This window comes from Lagopus muta, chromosome 6 (assembly GCF_023343835.1).
Source record: "Lagopus muta isolate bLagMut1 chromosome 6, bLagMut1 primary, whole genome shotgun sequence".
Lineage (NCBI taxonomy): Eukaryota > Metazoa > Chordata > Aves > Galliformes > Phasianidae > Lagopus > Lagopus muta.
This window is the reverse complement of record NC_064438.1, coordinates 24,554,468-24,575,426: the sequence shown is the minus strand read 5'-3', so window position 1 is coordinate 24,575,426 and position 20,959 is coordinate 24,554,468. Positions and strand designations below refer to the sequence as shown.

The window sequence follows — 20,959 nt, the reverse complement described above, 5'->3', positions numbered from 1 at the left end:
GTGTCCCACTCCAGGACAAGCTGGAGAGGCTTCCAGAAGTGCTTCACCTGCATGAGTGAGGTAAGATCTTTGAGGAGACCGTGCACACTTTGAAGATGCTGCAAGGAACTTTATTCTGATTAATCCTGCCCCAAAATTACTAAATCCTTCTTCATTACAGTCCCAGAAATTGAAATAGGAGCTATTTACTGTAGCTCTGTCTCTGCAGAAGGTTCCCTTTCATTTTATGATTTCTACTGTCCATCTTCAGTGTGAAAATCAACAGCATGAGCTAAGTCCTGGAGTGACACAGTTGCTGTTCATGTTTTTCTGATATAAGTATACCTAAACATGAATAATTCTTGTTCCCTTCTGTCCTTGCAGTCAATATTTTGGCTATCAGAAGAGCAAGCAGAAGCTTAAAAAGACTAGAGTAGCAGCCTCTGGCTGCCAGGGTTACGCCGTATTTGTAAAAACTACCACCTTCCAAATTCATTTCTGGTGGCACATAAAGGATCAGCTTCCTAAGAATTAATGGCTCATGTGGACAGGCTGATGTTTAGGCTGTCATGCAGCTCTCATGCTGAAAACAGGAGACAGAAGCTTTCTTCTAGTGTGTGAAGGTTCGAGACTGTTTGGAGAAGGAGGAGAGATTGTTTGTTTGGAAACAAAGCATTGCCTTAGGATAGCCAGTTGGGATGCTGCAATCAAAATAAATAAAAATCCATGCAGACACACAGACCAAGTCTGTATTTCAGGGATTGATTTACATTCCATCAATCTGGCAAACATAACCAGACTTCTTGTTCATCTCTAACTATCTGAAACTGTTTTGACCTTTGGGATTCATAATTCACTGCAGGCCTAGGGAGACTAAGCATCTTTTCTGGCTATGTGTTGCCTTTTTCATTTGGTTTTCCTTCTTGCCTTTGATCCAGATCATTTGTTTTGGGTTAATTTCATTTTTCACTTGCTTGACAACTCCATCCATTGAAGTTCTCTATCTCACTATGAACAGAGTGTGTCAGTACAAAGCTTTCTTTTACTTCCATCCATCAATGAGCTTTCACACAGACCTGGAGGGAATATTCTCAGGAGTAAAAGCACAGCAAGGTCTCCATGCTTCAATTAGTTATTTGGCCTTTCTGACACAGCTAACAAGTGTGTTAATTATCACTATTTAGAGCAGTGGCTTTGCAGCAGAGATAATTGTCCAGCTGGAATTGAATGAGTCTCTTTTGAATAGTGCATCAAACAGCTGTTAGATTCTCACAACTGGAACAAATGGAAATATTTGTAATGTTTTTCAACTAATGAAAAACGTTCAGTATTAAATTAACTGAGGGCTCATAAAGTGTCTCCTTTTTCTTACAGAGATTTTCTTACAAAGATCTGCATACAAATGGGTGTTTTAACTATGGAAACAGGATGCTTGCAGATTATAAATCAAGAGTTATTACTTCTTCCTGTTCTAAGGCAGTCTTGGTTACACATGGTGATCTCAGTGCATTTGGATGCTTTGGCTCAGCCAAAAGAAGACCCTCCTCCCTGAGAAAGGGCTGATTTTTAAAAGCCTATTTTGTAATAGGCTTTTAAAGGCATAAATGTGGCCTTTCGCTCTGTGTTTTTCAGAAAGATTTGTCCAAAAATTTACAGATATTGCCAAGAGTATACGACTGTTTCTCTACTGTCAGTGTGACATCATTTTATTTAGCAAATTATTTCTTAAACAAGGTTGGGGGTGGAGGGGTATGAAGGTCATTGGTGAGAGAAGAGTGATCCGAAGCTGGTTTACCTACCATGACACCGTTAAGAACCACAGATAACATTTTTTGCTATCACGGTCCTTTATGCCTTTGACCAGCAGAGCAGCAGTACTGCTATCTGTTTTCCCATTCCGTGCTTTTCTCGAAGATTCTTGTAACTATAGCCAGTGCGGTTTGCTGCCATAAGCTTATCTTACAGGTGAGCCTCCATGGGATAACACAGGATGTTTGTTCATGTGAAGTGCCTCTGATTTCAGCACAGATAGAGGTAGCAAAGCCAAGATACAGGCACAAGAAAATCAGTTAAAAAAATGCTGATTGTTTAAAATATTTTTTCTGTCCAAGGTAATATAAACATACCTTAAACAAATAGTCATGCTGCATTGATTCATGCAAACTTTTAAGTTTTGCCTCTCTTTTTTCTATCATCTTCCTATCCATTCTACAAACTATTACAGGAAGACAGCCAACTCATTTTAGTGGAAAGCGTCAGTATCCACGGGAAATCAGTAGCCCTGATGAGCATCTTCTGAATCCCCTGGAAGAGCCCTCCCTCCCAGGTAAACGATTCAGAACTGAAAGCCTGTCTCTTGCCTGTAGGAGGTAGCTTCCTTTTTGTCTCCATGTGTGATCTGCCTGAGTGGTCAGCACAGCTATAGCGACAGAGCAATGAAATATAATCTTTGCTAAAGTTGTGCAGATCGTGTCAGGTCTGCTTGGCTGTGGGACAGCGGTTTGCTGAGGTCTAGCTCACCAGTCTGTAAAGAGCAGGAGGTTTTTAAAGAGAAGTGGAGCCCATAAGTAAAGAAGCTTGAAGTAAAAGCAGAAGCTACCTGACTGACTCTGTCTGTTCTGATCACAGGGGACACGTCCGTTGTTCTTTGGTGGTTCTCAACATGTGGTGCCAGTGGTCCCCATGGGCCAACTCAAGCTCAGTGTGACAATGCGTACAGGGGCAGCAATGTGTCGGTGATTGTGGTGAAGGAGGGAAGGCTCCGAGGAGTGCAAGTCTGGAGAGTGCCAGCCACAAATCGATACAGGTGTGTATCACAGCGTGTTGAGAGGCAACCATTAAACTACTTCCTGGTTCTGGAATTTCAGCAAATGTAAGTGTAGGACTACCTTTGCTGAGTAGGTGAAGGGATAGAAAAATAAGAAAGAAATAGGAGAGCAGCTCTAAGTTTCTGTGTTTGACCTACTGTTGAAGCATGGGAGGGTGGAGCAGTGACGTGGAGGAGATTAGAACAGGAGTGACTGCGGGTGTGTAATCAAATGCAAGTGCTGCTATCATTTTGGACCCAGAGCTTTGATATTTTAGCTTTGGCCATACCAGTTCACTCCGTTTGCCTCTGAAATCTGTCTCTAGTGCTCTGGTGTAGCTTATTGATCTTCTTGAGCAGCCTCTGCTGTGTATGTCTCTAGAGAAAGAATGGCCATGAGATACTGCAGTAAGAGCCTGCTCTGGAGCAATGCCTGATTGGGAGTGCAGGCTGGGGAGAACTCACAGATGGAGCTGCTTTAGAAGATGAAAAGTGTAAGATTTGTCTCTTTAATTACACCTTTTTGTTCCAGAATTTCTGCCTATGGAGCAGCTGGAGGAAAGGGAGCCAAAAACCACAATGAGAGGTCCCATGGGGTCTTCATCTCGGCCACCTTTCAGCTGGAGAAAGATGAGCTGCTGTACATCTTAGTGGGGCAGCAGGGGGAGGATGCCTGCCCTGGGGTGAGGGCATAAGTGGGCAGAGACTTTGCAGATATAATTCACTGAGATTCAGTGGGCGGCTTGGGGTTTGGCTGGACTGGTGATGAAAGATAAAAATCCCAGGATCCAGCTCTGAATCCAGTCAGTATGGTAAGAACGAATAAACCAAGTCAGAAAGAATCTCAAAACAAATATGAAGGACTCTGAAAAGAAAATTGACCCCAAAATGTGCAAACACATACAAAACCCACAGGAACTTCGCTTTAAGCTCCTGGTGTTTGAATTCATTATTGGCCTTCTTCTGCTTATTTTAAGAGAGGAGCTACTAGGCAAGAGATGTGTATTCCCACCCTTATTTTTCCACAGCCTGTTTCTTTCTGCCTGCCAGGATTTTTGATTATTTTCTGTAATTTATAGAAGCATCTACAAATCCAGAGCAGCATTGTGGCTGCACTTTCTTAGGTACTCTTAGAGACTAATGTCTAAATCCAAAGCCAACCAAAAATGGTGGGAATCTCCCCACAAACTACAGTGGCCCCTGAGTTGGCATGTGTAATGGCAAAACAAAACATTTGTGATGCGTAGAAATTGCTAACACAAGTGATTATACAGATAGTCCTCTAATACTACACCCAGCAGTGTGAAAGTCTTTGTCACTTAGGCTCAAAAGTTACCTCATCAACAAAAATTCTTTGTTACCACCACATCTTCACATTTTTTTAAGAAATGTGATCTGCCAGGCCATGCAGACCTTTCTATTTTCACTTGCATGCAAATCAGAGGTAGCAGGCAGTTCTATCCTTCATTGTAGAGGAGCTCCCCTTTCACATATATATATCCACGTGCATATTATCTATGTCTGATATGTATCACAAACAAAATGATCATACTGAGACAGATACATCTCAATAATCTGTGTGTCTCTTCTCTCCTTTCAGGCCAACCCTCAGACCCAGAAGATCTGCTTAGGGGAGTCATCTGTCATTGAAGAAGATTACAAAAAAAAAAAGGACCTGAAGGACTGGGCTGGAGGAGGTGGGGGTGGAGGAGGAGCAACCTACATCTTTAGAGTAAGTATTGCCTCTTTCCCTCCAACCAGAGTAGTGTCCTGCAAAGCAACTATCTTTTACCATCTGTCATGGCATATGAAGCTTAGTTCCTAAATGAAGATGAGGAGAAAGGATTGTCTCTCTCCTTCACCTCTCCCCTCTGCCTCTCTTTGTGTTGCTCTGTCTTTTTGTATTTTTAATTGAGTTCTTTATGTCTTTTCATACTGTCAATCATGTTCATCACTGTATCTAAGATAGCCGAACTGCTTCTTCAGTTCTTGACATCTCAGATCTGGGAACCACACCTGGGTCTTGTTTTAATACTAACAGCAGTCCTAACAAAACAAAAAAACAAACCTATATTCATTTGAATAGTTACTTTTGTACACAGAAACACTGTGTAAAATGTCTTTATAATGTAGTCAGGAAACTATCAATATCGTTGCCCTGGCATTGGGCCTCTCTTCTTTCGATTGCTTTTGTGCTTTTTGATGAGTTTGTTGTGAGTTCACAAATTCACAAATGTGAAGTTTTTCTGATATTTGATGGGGGGTTTTCCAGCAGAAGGATGGGATTTTCGAACCTTTGCTCATCGCAGCAGGAGGAGGAGGAAAAGCCTATCTGAAGGCTCAGGACAACTCCCTGGATGACGTACCTCTGGAGCAGTTTGAGAACAGCACTGCAGTACCGGGAGTCAGTGGAAGAACTGGGGCAGCAGGTGAGGTGCTAAAACTACAGAAAGTCTAAATCAAATGGCTGAATGCACAAGCTGTCCTGTCAGTGAGGAGATTCTTGATCTTTTGGAATTCTATGGTGGTAGTAATTAGAAACACGCTTCTAGTCTATAAAGGATTTCTTTTTATATGGTCAATCATTTAGATAAAAAGAGAATGCATGGGACAGATGATGAGTGGCGCTTCCATAGGAGTGCTCTTCTCTGGAAAGTTCACAAGTGAAAATTGATGTTTGGGAGTTGCAGCACACTCCTCCAAACTGTAACAGTGGCTTTAGAAGAGAAGACTTTTTCCCTATTACTTCCCTAAAACTCTAACAAAAAGAGTTCTTGTGGAAGTATCCTAGAAATGGAAGCTTACTTATAGTGCACCAGTGGCTCTCCAGACCCTGCTGTGTAATATCCTTATAGAGGGGCTACTCGAGCGAGATGAGGAAATCCAGTTTAGCTTTTATTTCCCCAAGGAATAAAGCATCTGTCAGAGCTGAAAGCCCTAAGCAGTCCCCAAGGGGGACTGGTAGGCTCCTTATTTCCCTAGTGCCACTACAAATTGGTGCTGAATTGTTGGGTATGCAGCAGGTACTACAGGTCATGCACTCGATTTCCACTTTGTTGTTAACCATGGCAACAAGAAGCTTGTCTGTATATTCTCTTACCTTTTAACAAAGAGTTAACTTGAATGCAGGCACTTCTTAAGAAATTAATTTTAATTTTAATTAAATTTTCTTTTAATTGTGCTTCATTCACCTGCTCTCATTTTGTTGTGACTCTTTGATTGTGAAGGTGGAGGTGGTGGTTGGCAAGATGTGACTCTGCTTCCTCAAGCTGGGAAGTCCCTCTTGGAAGGTGGAGAAGGGGGTCAAGCTTGTCACCAAGCATTAGCCAAGCTCCAGTGGGCTACCTCTGGTGGTTTTGGTGGTGGAGGAGGAGCTTGTACTTCTGGTGGAGGAGGTGGAGGTTACAGAGGTAGGTCTGCTGAAGAAATAGTCGCACTGTCTCATTTTGTGCAATTTGGAGCTCATGCAACTAGGAACTAGAGCTCTCAGTGCATAAGTACACTACTGCAGAAGGTGATTTACAGACACTTCAACATGAATGGGATGAGCACGCCCCTCCATCCTTATTTAATTGGAGAAATCAAGGTTATAGAAGCATTCCTAAGCCAAAATTTCAATATTTTCCAGATATGCTGAATAATCCCTTTATTTGTTCTCAAAATGCCCAAGGAACTGTTTAGGGTTTTTTTTGTTTGTTTGTTTTGTTTTGTTTTGTTTTTCTGTTCAAAGCTAATGTATTTTTACCTAGATGAACTGGGAAACCTACACTTGAATAAGCCACTTTACCAGCCTTGGTACTGGTTGGGATGAGTGAGCCTTATTCATGAAGGATGTTATACACAGTAATATCACTGAAAGACTGGGAGTGACTGCAAGTGTTTAGAGCCAGGAACAAAATGTGGCACTTCAGAGGCATCACACTTTTGCAGCATGCAGTGCTGACAACTAGCCATACTCTTCTTTCTCCAGGGGGGCATGCCTCTAACAATGATGATATCACAGCTAGTGGGCAGTATGGCATCTCATTTGTGAATCCCATTGGAGAGATCTTCTTGCATCCCCTTGCAGGTACAATACACTTTTTCACTCTTTTTATTTCACTCTGCAGGCCAGTTCCTCAGCTGTCATTACTGCTTTAAAATTGTTTATAATGCTCTGGGACCTTCTTCCTCTCAAATAGTTAAGCCAGGAGAGGCATCAGTCATCCAGTTTAACTGCATGTCCTCAGTCCTAGACACGTTCAAGTCAATTCATTTCAGGACTTCTCTGTTTGCTTAGAATTCAATTCCTTCTTCCCTTCTGGACCATGTCAGATTTCTGACCTGCCCACAGTATCAACTGTCCTGCAGAGAAAGAAGTTGACCTGCCTACTCCTTTTACTCCTTTCTTTTTTTTTTTTTCTTTCTTACTGGGAAAAGATGGGGAAAGTTAAACTAAACCTGCTTGTTGTATCTAATTCCTCATTCAGCTGTGGAGAATGATGGTGAGGTGGAGGTTCAGATATACCTTAACTGTAGCCACTGCCACTCAGACAACTGTAAGAGAGACCCTGACACCAACCTACCTGTCTGCCAATGTGAGATGGGGGCTGTGCTAGCCAATGACAATGTTACCTGCACTGGTAAGATATAGTTTTATCCTAACTGGATAATGAATGTATGCTTTGTTGGTGTCTCTCTTCCTGGTTTTTGTATTTGTATACAATTGGCCAGTACTGAAAATTCATGATGTTCTTTCCTTGTATGCTAAACTGCATGTCTGCCACCATATCCAAAATCCAGGTTTGGATTAGGTGGAAGATAAATTAAATGTAAAGGAACGCTGTAAATTTCTTGAATGGATACAGTGTATCAAATAGTTAAGCATAAATACCTTTCCTGTATCGTGTACCACCTAATTTACGCCACAAATTACTTCCTTCACAGAAGTTCCCTACTGTGTCTGTTCAGCTGATGCCTGGTGTTCACTATTTACTGACGTGGTCTCTTAGAATCTCAAACCATCAAGACTGTAGACAGTTTCAACTTGTTAGCAATAATGTTACCCTTTAAGAAAAAACTGAGGAATGCGTAAGCAATCTGTGTTTTACTAGTTAGATTTCTGTCTTAACAATGTTTTCAAAATGATTTTGATTTATTTTTTTTCAAATTCCAAGGTTGTAAAGGGATTTTCTGTATTTTCTATAGGATGATTTAGCTGTGATCTCTGTACTGTTTTCTGAAACAGCAACCATGACTGTGGTTCTTTCCTGCAGTTTGGCTCGTTTCCTGATTAATGCACCTCTGTTTTTCATTTTCCAGTGCCACAGGGTCATATCCCAGAGGGACATCTGCCTCTCCCACTCCTCCTAGCTGTGGTGGCTGTGATTGTGGTGCTCGGAATGATCCTCACTGGTGGCAGCCTATCTATCAGTAAGAAACACTCCCTTTTACTCGTCTTTTTCTCAGTTAAATTAGACAAAGAGGGACCACCCACGCACATACAGCTACTTTTACTACTTGGAACCAGAGTGTTTTGGTCTCCCAAGTGGATCACAGAGGGAACAAGTAGAAATAATAGAAAACATCACCACCCCACAGATAAGCATAAGCATAATCCCCAAAGCCAATGACTGCTCTGTCCTTGTATTTGCTGCAGAAAAAAGCCTCGGACAACCCTTTTTTGCAGCCATTGCTGTATAGTGTGAAGTTGCAGTCTCTGTAATTGAATGTAATTCCTTCAGAGAGACAGCATGCGCTTTTGCTGCCTCAGTGCCAGCAAGGTGTCTTGTGAGGCAGCATTTCCTCTGCCGATTTATAAAGAAGCAGAGGTAACTTATGTTTCTTCCAGCTGATTAGGACTCTGCAGGGCAAAGATGTTTGCATATTCAGTATTAAATCACTACAGAAGAGAGATGCAGGAAAGCTAATGACGCTTCTTGAGCATTTGTAACTACCACTTAGTTTCTTCTTTCTGTTCTGTGTGCCCAGTATTAAATTTTCTTTCCAGGTTCTTATACTGTTTGTATTTTTTCCATCCCCAGTTTATCACCTGAAGAAGCAGCAACTGGAAGGAGCCAGAGCACGACTGCAGAGTCCGGAATATAAACTGAGCAAAATCCGCACATCAGCCATCATGACAGATTACAACCCCAACTACTGCTTTGCTGGGAAGGCTGCCACTCTGAGTGAGCTGAAGGAGATCCCACGGAAGAACATCTCCCTGCTTCGGTAAGGCTCGGCATAGGAGGAGGAAGGCAGCCTGAAGCAAAGGCAGAGTTGGGGCTCACACACTAGTTTAACAACAAGCATCTGGGACAAGAAACTGAGGGCTTCCTGTCTGACTGACTGGAAAGCACCAACTATGGGCAAGGAAAACTGTGACACTTTCTTCGTTCTCTTAACTACTTTGATGCCATCAAGCTCTTAAGAGCAGGTATAAGTTCATAAGTCTTCTGTCCCATGTTCCCATGCAGAGTACAGGTTATTTCACCTCTGTCTTGTGTGATGTCCTGGATTATACTTGCTACCTGACGGTAACTTCCTTCCAAATCTCTAGCAGTATTTCTTTTTCTGCATTTCCTGACACAAGGAAATACACACTAGATTGCTCTTCCTCTCTATATAGTCCAGACTATCCTAATTAAAGCTATAAGGAAAATAAAAACTTCACCATCTTTGTGTTGTCTTACACCAGCACCTGAAGGGATCATCTTGCAGCTGCCTTCATATGCACTGTTTGTTTTTTCCTCCTCCCCTCCCCAGTTCTTTCTTGCCTTGCTAAAGCCACACGTTCTGACAGTGCCATAGGATTGAGCAGGCTGTTTGATTTCATAGAATGGTTTGATTTGGAAGGGATATATTCAGAACCATTAATGATCCAACCTCCCTAGTTCAGTGATGGCATTAGAAGATATTGAGAAGTTATTTTCAGAGGCTTTGAGATGAAAACAAAACTCTGCTATGGATTCATCTTTCACAACAGGTTTTCTACCTGTTCTTGGACTGGACAATAAGAAGCACTTAGCCAGTGCTTGGTGCAGAGACACAGTAACGGCTGCTCTCTTTCTCTCTCTCCCAGGGCACTCGGACATGGTGCATTTGGTGAGGTTTATGAAGGAACAGTGGTAGGCATTGCAGGGGATCCCAATCCTCTCCAGGTGGCTGTTAAGGTCAGTACCCACAGTTGTTGTTTTTTTAATATACAATGATAATTATCAGTGAGAGTGCTATTATCTCACTGCCATTCCAACAGATTGGTGTAAATCAGATGTATAATGACAGAAGTGTGTATATGATGCAACTTTCCACATGTTGCTGCATCTGGGAGTTATAAACTTTGATTTTTAAGTTGTGTGGCACCAGCAGTGGGTTGAATGTAAATTATCATCTGTCTTGTTTGCTGCATGCCCATGAGTTGTGATCTAACCTAGGACGAGAATCTAAAGAGGGCAGTCTCTTTTCTAGCCTCCACCCCTGTTGCTCAGGAAGGAGAGAACCAGTGCCCTCAGAAGGGAGTTTATATGAATTAGTTACATAGAGACTGCTTAATACTACATGTTAAAATGGAATAACAAATCATCTATCAGCATAAATAACTATGGCATCATTGAAATCCACACACAGTCATCAGTTCCCCCCAGCAGAAAATCTGGTCGGCCCCCAGAGATGTGATTCCTTTTGAGGTGATCACTGAGAGCTCTTGACAGGTCCACTGGTCCAACAGAGCTGCTGTCCTGTGCTTTTCTGCCACTGTGATGTATTGATCTGAGTAGCTGGGAAAAGAGAACGTTATGGGGAAGAAATACTAGCAACAGTCAGAGCATTTTGGACTGGAAAGAGATTTCTTAATCCTGTGCATAAAACAGAAAATCCTGGCTAATGCTAGTATGAAGTATTTATATGACAGGAAACAGCAAATCTTTATAGTAATGCTTGTCTATTTTTACTTCTGCATTTCAGTTTTTAAGTACTTTCTCATAAGTTTTTTACGTGACATTGCTATTTTTCGTAATTTGTATTATTTCAGTTGCATTTCTGTTATAGATTAGAATAGTGTCTGCCTAACATTGATGAAACTTGCAGGTTGTTTCTCAGTGCTGTGCAGCATTAAATATGCTGCTGTGAACTTATCTTGTAATATCATAATTTTCCATGTCATTAATGACAAGAGACAACAGGCTAGTTGTCTGTAAAATTACTGCTGTTGCCTCAGGATTTGTCAGTTACTCAGCCCAGAAGTACAGGATGCTCATTGCCTCCTGTTCTTTTACAAGCTTGTGGCTCAGAGGACTAAGTCTACTCCTATGGACTAAGTCTACTCCAGCTCAAAACATAGTTTCATTAATAGAAATAAGTCCCAATGTTTTTTTTTGTTATTTGCTCTTTCAAAATTCTCTTTAAAAAAATCACGCCTTGTAGGAAGCACAATAGCACAGTGCCAAACAGAAGCACATCAGCTTGTTGTGGTTTTTCAGTGCAAAGATCGTTTGCATCGTCCTGTGTGAAGCAGTCGCTTACTTCGGATAGCAAAATGTCACCGGCAGCGTGGGCTACAGGAGACCACAAGTGGGTTTCCATGCCAGCCCTCGCCTCACTGAGCAACGACCACCACCCATTTCTGTGTGCACTTGGGACCTGCAGCAGGAGCTACACCCAGCTGTGGTACCTCATCCATAGTCCTCCAACTGGCACATGAGCAGGCACTGCAGCTCCTGCTGCCTGCACTCTCAGTTCACATTTAGCAGTGGCAGTTGCTGTCCAGATGTGCTGTCAGGAGAGAAAGCTGTGAGGCTGTGTGACATAATTATATGAATCAAGTGGCTGTATGTGCTGCATGGCGTGAAGCAGGTGCTGCAATGTGGTCTTAATAGCAAAGGGAGAATAAATTCACACCTGTGATTTTAAAATGCTTACTAGATTTCTGTTTCCCCAGCCGATGCATTTCTTAATGTAAATCTGAAACAATTTTGCTCTAGAACACTGCACATAGTTAAATGCACACAAAACGAAGCCTCCAAGCAGACCTCTGCTTTCCTGTTCCTCTAACTGCTGAATGGGACGCAGGCAGTTCAACTGACTGGCACTGAAGAGATGAGACTTTCCTCATAGCTTCCTGAAGTCACTCACAATTGTGTTACATGCTTCTTTTTTTTTCTTTATTCTTTGGTGCACTCCTAAATGTTCTCAATTATTTGGTGGAATGGCCCTCGCTTTCTTAAACTCTCAACAGACACTGCCAGAAGTCTGCTCCGAGCAAGATGAGATGGATTTCCTGATGGAAGCACTGATTATCAGGTATAGCTCAAGGGTTTAAGACTGGTGGTGAGTGGGGGGGGAGAAAGGAGTAATGCAGGTATGAGAAATATTAATTCTGTTGCTTGGGTTTGGGGAAAAAATAATATCCAGTCTCTTTTTTCAGCAGATAGTATTTTAGTAGCGTACAAGTTATTGGTTTCAGCCACTTGTGTTTATCCTGAACACTTGTATCTGTAGGTTTTTTTGTTGCACATCTGAACAAAAGTTTCTCCTGATTGGTTTTGCTGGTCATGCTCAGGCACAACATTTTTGTACAAGCTTGTTCTGTATTTGAAATGGCTTCCTTTTCAAAGAATCTCACTGCTTTTTTACCAAGTATTCATGTATCAAGTAATCATATATTGAAGTTCTTGCAAAAAGAAATTATCAGTGGTGAAACGGAAAGCAGGAAATGTAACAGGAAGGCTAAATAGTAGAGCCACTTGTGCAGAGACTCAGAAGTTCAGCCTTTGCAAGATGATTGCCAGGGATGGTACAACACAGGCTGTGTGCCAGGGAGGTGAGTTTTTGGTCCTGGATGCTTGGGCTTAAACAGTATTATCTCTTGCAAATAGAAGTGAGGCTTTTTAGAAGAGTGGTTTGGGCAGCTGAAGAAGGTATGAAAAGCATTTCAAATTGAGGCTTTTTCAGGTGGCATGCTATTATGTGCAGCCTTTTTGCTTTTCCTATCTGTAGAACTATTTGCCATAAATGCTTTTTCTGGGGAAAGTCCTTGTGTTTAACTTTTTTTTCCCCCCCATAAAAAATAGCTGATGAGATACTTCAAAGCTCCTGTGTGGATAAGGTAGATAAGGTGGCTCTGCATTGTGCCAGTAGCTTGCACAGATGGAATTTATCTATTTTAAATTTGGGCAATATTAAGTTTCTCCACCTCTCGCCGCCTGCCCCAGTTTTTACCTAGATGCTCTTTTTCTTCTGCTGAAGCATGATTCAAGAATAAATCTCGTGACGTAATACTGCTTCATAAAGTCTGTAAGAAGTTTGAGTGGCAGATGAACTGAAGGTAACACTGATAGAGTTTCTAAAGAGCAATTTCAGTTAATTATAGAATGCTTTGATTCTCTTGGTAGCACATGATCTTCCCTAACCTCCTGCACATTATTCTTTCCTGTATTTTCCAGGTCATTGCTGTCCAAAGACAGACACTACTTTCTGAAACTGAGTCTTGCTTCCTGACTGTCTTTTCTTCTGTTGCAGTGGGGTAGAAAGCCATCCCCAAATCAGCTGCTGTAGTGGGTATTAGATGCATACTAGATGCTGAACCGAGTCCACTAGACTAGGCAGCAGCGTATTTGAAATAATGCTGAAATAAAATCGCCACATAACAAGATTTTGTTTTATACATGCCAATACTGTTTGGATGTTTGAGGAACCCTGATCCTGGGAGTCTCCATAAGTAGAAAGGCATTTGGATAAGTCTGAAGTTAGAATTTGTTCAGTAACTTGCTTCGATGCAGGTCATCAAAGCTCAAAGCAAAGTGAGTGTGGCAGAAGTCAGCCAAGTACTAACGTTGTCTCCCTTTGTGTTGCTGTGACCTTGTCTTTCAGTAAGTTCAATCATCAAAACATTGTGCAGTGCATTGGTGTTAGCCTGCAGACGCTGCCTCGCTTCATTCTGCTTGAGCTCATGGCTGGAGGAGATATGAAGAGTTTTCTTCGACAGAATCGACCCAGAGCGGTGAGAATCCTTCCTTGCTAGGCTTGTGATTGGTTTTAGTATGAATGAGGTTGACTGGGGCATTATGCACTCCTATGTGACTTGGTGCAGTTGCACAGCTTCTCCTCTCAACATACTGTAGCTTTACATGTGTACAGTCGTATGCCAATACTAATGTGTTGTTAGAAGATCTAGCTTAATTCCTTCTTCACAGAGCATACTGATTAGGGACACTTAGAATGGTATAATAGCACCCACGCAGAGGAGTCTGTGTCATTTTGATTATGCCATTTTGAGTGACAGTGCTACACATTCTGCAAGTAGATAAATTCTGTGGAAAACAGAATACAAATATCTTTGTAAATCAAGTATAGTTGTCATGTGAGGAACAGTTATTTTTAAAATATCATGTGAAAGCAAACCTGCCACTATGTTTGCTGGAATGTCAGAGAGCAAATACAAGAGCTGAATTCCCCTTAGTACTCAAAGAAATATCCCTGCTCACCTTTCTGAAGACAAACTGGCCCCATCAGTAACATATTTCACTGCAAGTTTTTGTGGCTGCAGAGAAGTGCCTGCCCATTGCAGACAGAGGGATCCCAGTGAAGAGATAAGGTCTCAAAGTCTGCAATTCTGTATCTCCTTCTTCATTTCCTCACCAGAAATGCCTGTTTTATAACTATAATAATTCTCCTTGGCAGGCATCCAAAGCTTTGTACAATAACTTGCCTAGCCAATAAAAACAGTGCTCAATGGCTGCAGTGTACACTATGTAGTTTGAACAGGAGAAATTGCAGAGATAACAGCATCCAGGAACAAAAGCAGATTGAAAAGAACAATTTATTTGATATCTCTTGAGCTTTTGATGAGCAATGTAGTAATTTCTCCCCACCCTTCCCAAGAGCAATATTGAAGTTCTTGGAGAAACACCAAGGAGATTTCCCTTGAGAGAAGTAAATGACTGCATGAAAATAAGCAGGGCTCCTGGAGAGAGGTTTCCTTATTGTTCTTAGGGAAATGTAGATTGTGATGGGTGAGTGCTGCTCCCAGAGCCCTGCGATACCACGTCCCTCTCCTGCACGCTCAGGGTATCCTCTGCCCTCCTCTGCCTCTCCCTTTCCCTTCTGCTGCTCTCTAATTATCCTCTGCCTCTTCTACTCCACTGTTTTACCCTTACCACTTTCTGTGCATCCTTTTCCAGAATCAACCATCCACACTAACAATGCAGGACCTGCTGAACATAGCTAGGGATATCGCCTGTGGCTGTAAATATCTGGAAGAGAATCATTTCATACACAGGTGAGGAGGAAAAGTCTCTTCTGATGTATGTTTCCTCAAAAGTGTGCTAAGCTCACCCTGATTCTATTTGCAGCACATTAAACAGAGCTACCTCCAGAGGGAAGCCAGAGATTTCTACCAACAGACTTGTGGTCAGGTGTCCAGGCCAATCCCTGTCACTGGCACGAGTTGGGCTCTGTTGGAAAGAAAGGAATCTTCCTCTTTGCAGTGAATGGTTTCAAGCGTTTTCAATTTACAGGTGATTACAATGTAGACACATTTGAAATTAGCCCTATGGTCCACTAGATGGTAGTGTCACGCTGTGTTAGCTTGTAAACAGCCTGCTCTATTTTCCTTCCCCCTGCCCCATCAGCACAGGACTGCCTGTATTTGAGCCATTGTCTCCAGTAGGGTAGAGCAGGAATAATAGGAAGCGGAATACCAGAACTCAAGGCTTTCTTCCCAGTGGCTGACCTGCTGTGCGATCCAGAGGAGAACATCATTTTTCTGTTCAATCCTTTTTCTTCCTTGTTCAGCAAGAAAATGTTGGTAGGCTTCAAATACATGTAAAATACTGTAGCAGGGGTATAGGTTCTTACAGGCAGCCTTTTGAGATTTCCAGTTGAATGTTGGACTTCTTTATTTCTGGTTAGGAATTGTTTCAGCTCATAAAGTTCCCAGGCGTAGCATGAACTGAATTTGTTCCCCTAAGTATGAACTCTGTGCTGAGTTCAGTGGGTGCCTGTGAAGGACAGGAGAGACTTTTGCCCCAGGGGGTGACACAGACTCTAAGCCTATGTGCAGCATGGAGTTATGCAAGTTGTCAGGCAATTTACCCCCGCCCCCAACAAACACACGTAAATGTGATGTTGTACAGAGCAAAGAAGCAGAGCTAGGCAAGGATGTGTACAAACTGGGGAGACTGAGGGAAACAAGAGGCAAAAAGGTATGAGATTGAGATAGGGGACGTGTTATGGCTTTGTGATTAGAGCATCTGTGAGACGGCAACCAAAGCGTGTAAAATCTTTTGCCATGTCAGCCACAGGCTATTGATATGGACTCAAGCGAAGTCTCCTCCTCTCCACATGCCTCCACACGTAGTATTTTTAGTAAAACCTATTTTCATTACTCCACTCAGGTAGAAGTTCTCTGATTTTCTTACTATAGATCAGCAAGGCTAGCTGCCATCGCATAAGATGTCTAAAATCTGTGTCAACAAGTGGATGGGCCAGCTGCTTCTGCTCAATTTCAGGACAGAAATGGAAGAAACCAGTGTTTGCCTCTTTCAGCAGTAGCACATCATTTTTCAAAAAACTCTCTGGCTCAGTTTTTACACCATTAGATCTTCTGTATAAGCAACCTGGGAACAGACTCATTTTAGCCAGTGATTCAGCAAATCTGCATAAAAGGGATTTTGTTTAGGTCTTGTGCTAGTACTTTTTAGCGACATCAGTATTATTTAGAGTTCACAGATGTGGAATTCAGAGAAGGCCTTAAGTATGGGTGAATGGTATCCTGGTGGGAAGGATCATGTTGCAGAGATGTCACTAAGGGCCTAGTCTTGTATGTGAAGTCTTGTCATGTGAGAGTCACAGATGATAATGGGAGAAAAGGAAAAAGCTAAGCTTGAATTCCAGATCCTGTGGGAATTTTCAGTGCTGGCAGTGGGAAGAAACACGTTTATTGTTCAAGGAGTTCATTTTTCTTGGCAGCCAACAGGACCGACACAGAGCTATGATTTTTAATGAGTCCCTTTTCAGAACACATATTTAAAATTAATACAAACCCTTCAGCATTGGCCACGCAGTCATGCCTACCATTTGTCACAATCTAAACTTGCATCCAGCAAATGGCTGCTCCCATATGTAGCTTTGCTTGGTTCCATGGGAGGTTGCCAGAAGCAACAAAGGAACAGTTTATCAAATCTGTTTTTCAGCCAAACCTACTTTTCAAGCAGTTTACTAAGACTTTTCAATAGCATCACATCTGCATTGCTGATAGAGATGCTGCTGCCACTGAGAAAACACTTGTTTTCTTTTTAGAAAGACACATACTGTCATAATGTGGTTGATGCAGAAGAGGTTGGATCCTTACCTTGTCTGAGACTGACCCTATTTTCTGCTTTAGTGAAAGAAGATGGTAGCGGGTAATGCTCAGAGTGTATTGAGTAGAAATGGTAGAAAATGTAATGCAAATGCAGTTTAATAATTACAGTTAATGAAAATGATTGTGTAATTAGAATAGTTTTTGTTTTCACTAAAGTTATCCTCATCTGTGTTGACTCAGCTAAGACTTGTAGGGCTGGATGTAACTTTCTTTCTTTGTTCCTTTAACTAGTTAGGAGTTCAAAATTAGACAGAATTATCCATTCACAGATGGCTGAGGATGGAAGGGACCATATGGGGCCACCCAGTCCAGCCCTCCTGCTTCAAATAGGGTCACCTACAGCACATCGTTCAGGATCATCCAGGCAGGTTCTGAACTTCTCCAGAGGAGACTCCACAGCCTCCCTGGGCAGCTGTTCCAGTGTTCTGTTCCCTTCACAGTGAAGAACTTTTCTCTTACGTGCTTTTTTTTTCTTTCTTCCTTTTTCTCTTTTTTCTTAAAGAGATATAGCTGCAAGGAATTGCCTTCTGACCTGCACTGGAGCAGGTCGAACAGCCAAAATTGGTGACTTTGGGATGGCCAGAGATATCTACAGGTAAGTGAAAGGCCATTTCAGTCCCATGAATTATACAGTAATCTGTATCCATTTAAATGGTTTGAACTGCCTCATCTAATTTGAAGCAGCTGAACTGTCTATTACATTTCTGAATTTGATTTCCAGTTAACTAACTGGGGTAAACAGACTGTAAATTAACACATCTATGCCTAGTAGCAAATACACTCAAATTGTATCGTTCCAGACTGGGTCCTAGAGAGCATTGCAAACACATATGGATGCTAAACCAAACTCAGGTAAATTTATAAGCTGGTTGATCACAAATAATCTCGAATTTTAAAAATATTCATAACTGTAAATATATGAGGTCAAGAAAATTTTCTGTATCAGTGCCTCATGCACAACTTCAGCACATTTGATCTCTTCAGCTATGCACCTAAACATCATCATTTTTCCATCTCAGTTGCAAACATGCAAACTGCTCAGATGGTACAATTCATGGTGATGATTTTTTCTTATTTGGCCCCCAGTACTGCCTGCACTCTCTCCAGTTCCTGTTGCTGTGGTGATAGGATCTTTTATACATCTTAGCCCTTTGATGCTGTGTGACATTCTGCATATATTTAATCTTTCCCAGAGCAAGTTACTATCGCAAGGGAGGAAGAGCCATGCTTCCTGTCAAGTGGATGCCGCCAGAAGCTTTTCTAGAAGGCATTTTTACCTCCAAAACTGATACCTGGTAATAAATATCTATTAATAACTTCTGCTGTTCACTAATAAACCACATTTACTGCTCAAGGAAAAAAGTCTACTCAGCAGGACGCCCTAAAGATATCAATCTTCCATGTCCTAAAATGGGAAGAAAAAAAAAAGTAGATATTTCCCTTTGTTAGAAGACTGACTAAGAAATTAAGTGAAATTAAAAACTCTAGTGCAAGTGGAGGGCACAACAAATAGCCATAGATAAATGCAGAGTATCATATAAGGGTAAAGAGAAGACCGTTTAGAATCCTAAGAAGTCTCAGTCAAAAAAGCAGACACTTCCTTCAGCTCTTAGTATCTGCCACTCAGTACTTACTGGTGACAAGGCCTGCTCATATACTTTGTAAATGACTCTATCTATACCACACAGGATTACTCTTCTATCCTTTTTTTTTTTTTTCTTTTGTATATGAAATGACAGCAGATTTAAGAAGTCCCTGCTTGTTGCTGAGGAAACAGTATTTATATACCAGTTATGTAGCCTGATTTTTCCTTAAAATAAACACCCCCTCAGCAATGACACATTCATGCAAAGGTGCTGGGGAATGGAAGCTTTCCAGTTGCTTAAGAACTCCTCTCTTCCTATACAGTACTTTTCAATAAGCAAACTGAAATATTACCTTAAATGGCACACTGACCCAGTTTCCTGAAGTTGTTAATGCCAGAAGAGAAGGGATTGTGTATCAGAACATAACTGCAAGCAGCCAGTAGTAAATATTTTGAAGGAGAGCACTACAGTTCCTGTAACTGTAACAGGCTATTGTACATAACGTGTATGTACTGGAAATCTCATCCACCTCTGCACCAAATAGTGGCTCTTACAATTAATGACCCTACTGAAGCCTTTGCAGATCCCTCAATTTCCCTGGGTCTACATTGTAAGAAGTTTTGAGTGTCACTGCCTAACTGACCTGTAGATGTAAAGAGAAAAGAGCAACCATATAATGACGATGTTTACTTTTGCACTTCTAGTGAAGGTCTCTAGCTTGTTTTATTCTTGAGCATCCTTTTGCCAAACACTGACTCAAACATCTCAAGTCTGTCAAAGTAAGCTGGGAATCTCCAAGCCAAACATAACAGTTCTTGTTTTCAGTTAGACCATGCATAGCAAAGGGTGCTTTAGCATTTTCTGTTCTAGAAATAACAAATGCAGCAGAAAGAACAAATTCAGATATTGTGAGGTGTCTGCAAAGCTACTTTGGGAGCTTGAAGAAGGGTTTTGATTGATTGTTTTGTCGTTTTTTTCTAAATCCAAGTTGGCTCATAACCAGGCTAATTGCACACTTCTGTAGTTGGCCTGCAGGTTCTAAAGGTTGCTGCTGTGTTTTTACCTACCCAACTTTGTTCCAGGTTTGTGGAGCACAAATGTGGAAACCTAATCAGCATTACTATGTGGTTTCTGACGCAGGTCCTTTGGTGTTCTTCTCTGGGAGATTTTCTCTCTAGGCTACATGCCCTATCCCTGCAAAACTAATCAGGAAGTGCTGGAGTTTGTCACCAGTGGAGGAAGAATGGACCCACCAAAGAACTGCCCAGGGCCTGTGTAAGTATTTCCTCGCTCTCTCTTCTATGGAACAGTGGTTCAAAAGGGTTGGACAAAGGCAACTAGACACCTTCCATTGGGGACTGGTGATCGTACCAAATACTATCCCAGTATTATTGAGCATCTCTTGAGCCACTGCCTCCTGTACATAAGTTAGACCACTACAGGATTTGCTTTCTGTTGGGATCCAAGGATGCAGAAATGACGTCTACTTTTGCTCCACTCCTTTGAGCCATTTACTGAATGCAGTTCTTCTGGACCCAAGCTCGCATCACATTGAAACACATCTTTCACAGTTGTCTTTGTTAATGGATTCTCTTTCATTTTAAGGTACCGCATCATGACGCAGTGCTGGCAGCACAGCCCAGAATACCGGCCAAACTTCTCTACCATCCTGGAAAGAATCAAGTACTGCACGCAGGTATTGGCCCGCAGTAACTGGATGATAATTCCCAAGAATGCCAGCCATCCAAATGCACTATTAGTGCAAACAAGATTAAGGCTCCTCACAGGCTGATGTACTTTCCAGTGGTAGTACTGGCTCAACTGTTCATTTGTGTTTTCATCTACCTACCTTAGCTCACCTATCTTCAGCCCAACCAAAATCACACGATACTGTTCCTGTGCAAATGGCTGCTTCCAGTTCACTGCTTGTTCAGTAGCAGAATGCCCTTCTTTTTGTGATAGAAAGGTATTTATTGTCTGCGAAGGTCCACACTTTGACCTTGCTTAGTGCTGGTTGAAAGCCATGGCTGAATTGTTAATGGGGGGTGAGGGAAGATGGCACAGCGTGTTCATCATCTGGTAGAATTTTACAATTAGAGGCATGGATCTAACCTGCCTGAGAGGCAAATTATATACGTGCAATCCTCAGCTCATATGCTGATTTCAGTAAAGCACGGCGACTGTTCAAAGGAAGCACATAAACGAGACAACACTTTTGCAAGTTCTAACAGCATGCAGTACCCAGATGGC

General features: G+C 41.8%; 1 protein-coding gene across 1 annotated transcript in view; it reads left to right on the top strand.

Moving 5' to 3' along the window:
* The window catches only part of LTK (leukocyte receptor tyrosine kinase), an 86,214-nt gene that overhangs the window by 59,986 nt on the left and 5,269 nt on the right, over window positions 1-20,959 (top strand). Inside the window, exons 11-28 of the mRNA XM_048949987.1 lie at window positions 2,204-2,305; window positions 2,608-2,785; window positions 3,318-3,468; window positions 4,386-4,517; window positions 5,058-5,214; window positions 6,013-6,195; window positions 6,756-6,854; window positions 7,255-7,407; window positions 8,087-8,197; window positions 8,809-8,995; window positions 9,846-9,936; window positions 11,997-12,061; window positions 13,631-13,760; window positions 14,941-15,038; window positions 17,626-17,718; window positions 18,317-18,418; window positions 19,850-19,984; window positions 20,315-20,405. Of these exons, the coding sequence (XP_048805944.1) occupies window positions 2,204-2,305; window positions 2,608-2,785; window positions 3,318-3,468; window positions 4,386-4,517; window positions 5,058-5,214; window positions 6,013-6,195; window positions 6,756-6,854; window positions 7,255-7,407; window positions 8,087-8,197; window positions 8,809-8,995; window positions 9,846-9,936; window positions 11,997-12,061; window positions 13,631-13,760; window positions 14,941-15,038; window positions 17,626-17,718; window positions 18,317-18,418; window positions 19,850-19,984; window positions 20,315-20,405 (2,258 nt within the window). The remainder of the gene's footprint in view (window positions 1-2,203; window positions 2,306-2,607; window positions 2,786-3,317; window positions 3,469-4,385; window positions 4,518-5,057; window positions 5,215-6,012; window positions 6,196-6,755; window positions 6,855-7,254; window positions 7,408-8,086; window positions 8,198-8,808; window positions 8,996-9,845; window positions 9,937-11,996; window positions 12,062-13,630; window positions 13,761-14,940; window positions 15,039-17,625; window positions 17,719-18,316; window positions 18,419-19,849; window positions 19,985-20,314; window positions 20,406-20,959) is intronic.